Source organism: Belonocnema kinseyi, chromosome 5 (genome assembly GCF_010883055.1).
Source record: "Belonocnema kinseyi isolate 2016_QV_RU_SX_M_011 chromosome 5, B_treatae_v1, whole genome shotgun sequence".
NCBI lineage: Eukaryota > Metazoa > Arthropoda > Insecta > Hymenoptera > Cynipidae > Belonocnema > Belonocnema kinseyi.
Window position 1 is genome coordinate 65,434,018 of NC_046661.1, and position 2,518 is coordinate 65,436,535.

Consider the following 2,518-nt stretch of genomic DNA (forward strand, 5'->3'; position numbering starts at 1 on the left):
TAAAAAATTATAATTTGTTTAAAATATTAGTTTTACCAGATTTACCCTCCATTACTGGTATTACCGGTAAAACTGCTAAATATAACCGTCGTACGGGTAAGGTCCCATCTCTAGCTATAAGGACTTCACTTAAAAGCGGACTATGAATACGACTCAGATGCGGTACCTCACTAGCGAACCTATAATAGGTTCCAAAAACTAAAACAATATTATTGGTCAGAAAGAGGCCGAGATATACCCATCTTTTTTTAACTAACGAAATTTTTTAGTTCTTGGAATCATTATAGGTTCGCTAGTGAGGGTGCTTTCATGACTGCAGTCTGGCAGCCTGCATGCAGAAAACCCATAAGAGTGAAAGAGATTGACCATATCTATCTCTCTCACTCTTATAGATTTTCTGCATGCAAGCTGCCTGCTTGCAGAGGCATGAAAGCACCCTTAATATCTTTGACTAAGTAGCCACGTTGTCATACGTACTCTTTTCTTACTGTATTTAAATCTGTCTTACCATTCTGCACAAAGGAGTTTTAAGAGTTGCAGCCCAATTTATCAATGAGAGGGAGAGAGAGAATCACTTTTTGCTAGAATATAGTACAAATTCAGGAAGTCTATAACTACCAAAATGGTGTCTATTTTGAATACCGTTGACACCGGTCACGAAGACATGATTCACGATGCTGAAATGGACTATTATGGACTTCGACTTGCAACTTGTTCGAGCGACTACTCTGTTAAAATATTTGACCTGAAGAATGGATCTCAAATTTTGGTAGCAGACTTAAAGGGACACATGGGTCCCGTTTGGCAAGTTGCTTGGGCTCATCCCAAGTTTGGAAACCTTTTGGCTTCTTGCAGTTACGATAGGTATTTACATTTTTTTATATTACTATATAGTTCAGGCAGATTCTGCATTTATGTGGCAACTTATTTTGCCTAAAGCCTATACTATGAGGTAGAAAAGATTAACTTCAAATTTAAACAAAACAATTAGTCGAAAGTCACTGACTTTTTGTGTTAAAAACTTGCAAAACATGAGGTTTTCATGGATTTTCGGTTCTCAGTGGTCAGTAGGTATGATAGAAAGTAAGTAGATAGAATTCTGTGAAAAAAAGAATTCTTTATCTTTGATAGTTTCTGATAGTCCTTCAAATTAGGTCACGGACATTCGTGTCGCTAAAAATGTTCATACCACCATTGAAAGGGGTTGGTCGAGCTGGAAAAGAGGGACTGATCTGTCTCAATAGTGGTATGAATAGCCACAATTAGCAGCAATTTTAAATAAAAACAATGAGTTAAGTTTTTTTAAAGATAGATTGTTTCTAAGTGTTCGTAGTAATAATTAAAGACATTTTTTTGTAAATCTAAAAAAAGCGCCCAACAGAAAGGAATATAGAATAACAACCCTTTAGGCACTGTAAAAAATATTTCTTTTAAGTTTACCAGTGTCAGAGAGTGACGTAATATTTACTATTCCCTAAGCAGCGTTTTACAGAAAAAATGCAAAAACTACCTTCAGTTTGTAATTTCAGTTTTAGGTTATGCGACTTTACAATTCTATTTGTAAAAAGTATCAATGAGTTGTATATTTGTAAGTTAGGGTATTCTTACTGAAAGTTACAGTAAAATTCTATTGAATTTCCAACAATCAAGTTAAGGTGCAGAATTCTGTAATTCCGAAATTCTGCACAGTTACAGTAAAATTCCAAGTTATGATTGTTTTTGTACAATAAATTGCAAATGTCCTACTCAAATCAGAAGTATTATAAATACTATTAGTAATATTTAAAAACAATAAAATTTTATTTTAATTAATTGATATGATGTTTTAAAGGCTTTAAAATGTCCTTTCCGGAATTAAAATAGCAATACGATAATAAATAACAAGCAGAGAGTCTGAAATTGAAATAAGAATTCGATCATAAATAACAAGCAGAGAGGACACTCAAGGGTCCTTTGTTAAGCTTTCGGATTAAAATTTAGAAGTAGATTTTTTTTAATTTCATAGTTAACAGCCTAAAACATAATAATTCGGAATCTACGGGTTTCAATGATTTCAGATATCTAACTTTTTTTTTAAATGCTTAAAATTGGAATTAATACAACGTTTCTCGTAAATGGAATGAGATACGCCAAAAAAGAGAACATTTTTTAATTCAGCTAGAAAATTGTATTAGCCACGACCAACTACTGTAAATAACTCTGTCCGCCCGGTACGTGACGAATACAAAAGGAAAATTATATTACCGTCGCACCACTTTTAAAAGGATCACTAAAAGGATCTTAAAAAGGACCCAAATCTCTCAGACTATCTCCGAGAGTATATTGTTTCAAATCGACTCTGTTTATAGACTCAAATGGGCCAGGCTATTTCGCTAGAGAAAACTCGGAGATTTCTTTCGATAGGGTAGTATAAAAATAAATAAACTTTCACATTCTTCCTTTTTGTTTAAATACGAAAACGCGTACTTCTAAACCAGGGGTCTTCAGCGAGGGGAAATTTGGTCCCAAATACTCATTT

At 33.7% G+C, this 2,518-nt stretch overlaps 1 protein-coding gene across 1 annotated transcript in view; it reads left to right on the forward strand.

Annotated features, from left to right (window-relative positions):
• Positions 1–420: 420 nt before the first annotated feature.
• The window catches only part of LOC117173279 (protein SEC13 homolog), a 59,753-nt gene continuing 57,655 nt past the window's right edge, over positions 421–2,518 (forward strand). Inside the window, exon 1 of the mRNA XM_033361759.1 lies at positions 421–864. Within this exon, the coding sequence (XP_033217650.1) occupies positions 623–864 (242 nt within the window). The 5' untranslated portion in view covers positions 421–622. The remainder of the gene's footprint in view (positions 865–2,518) is intronic.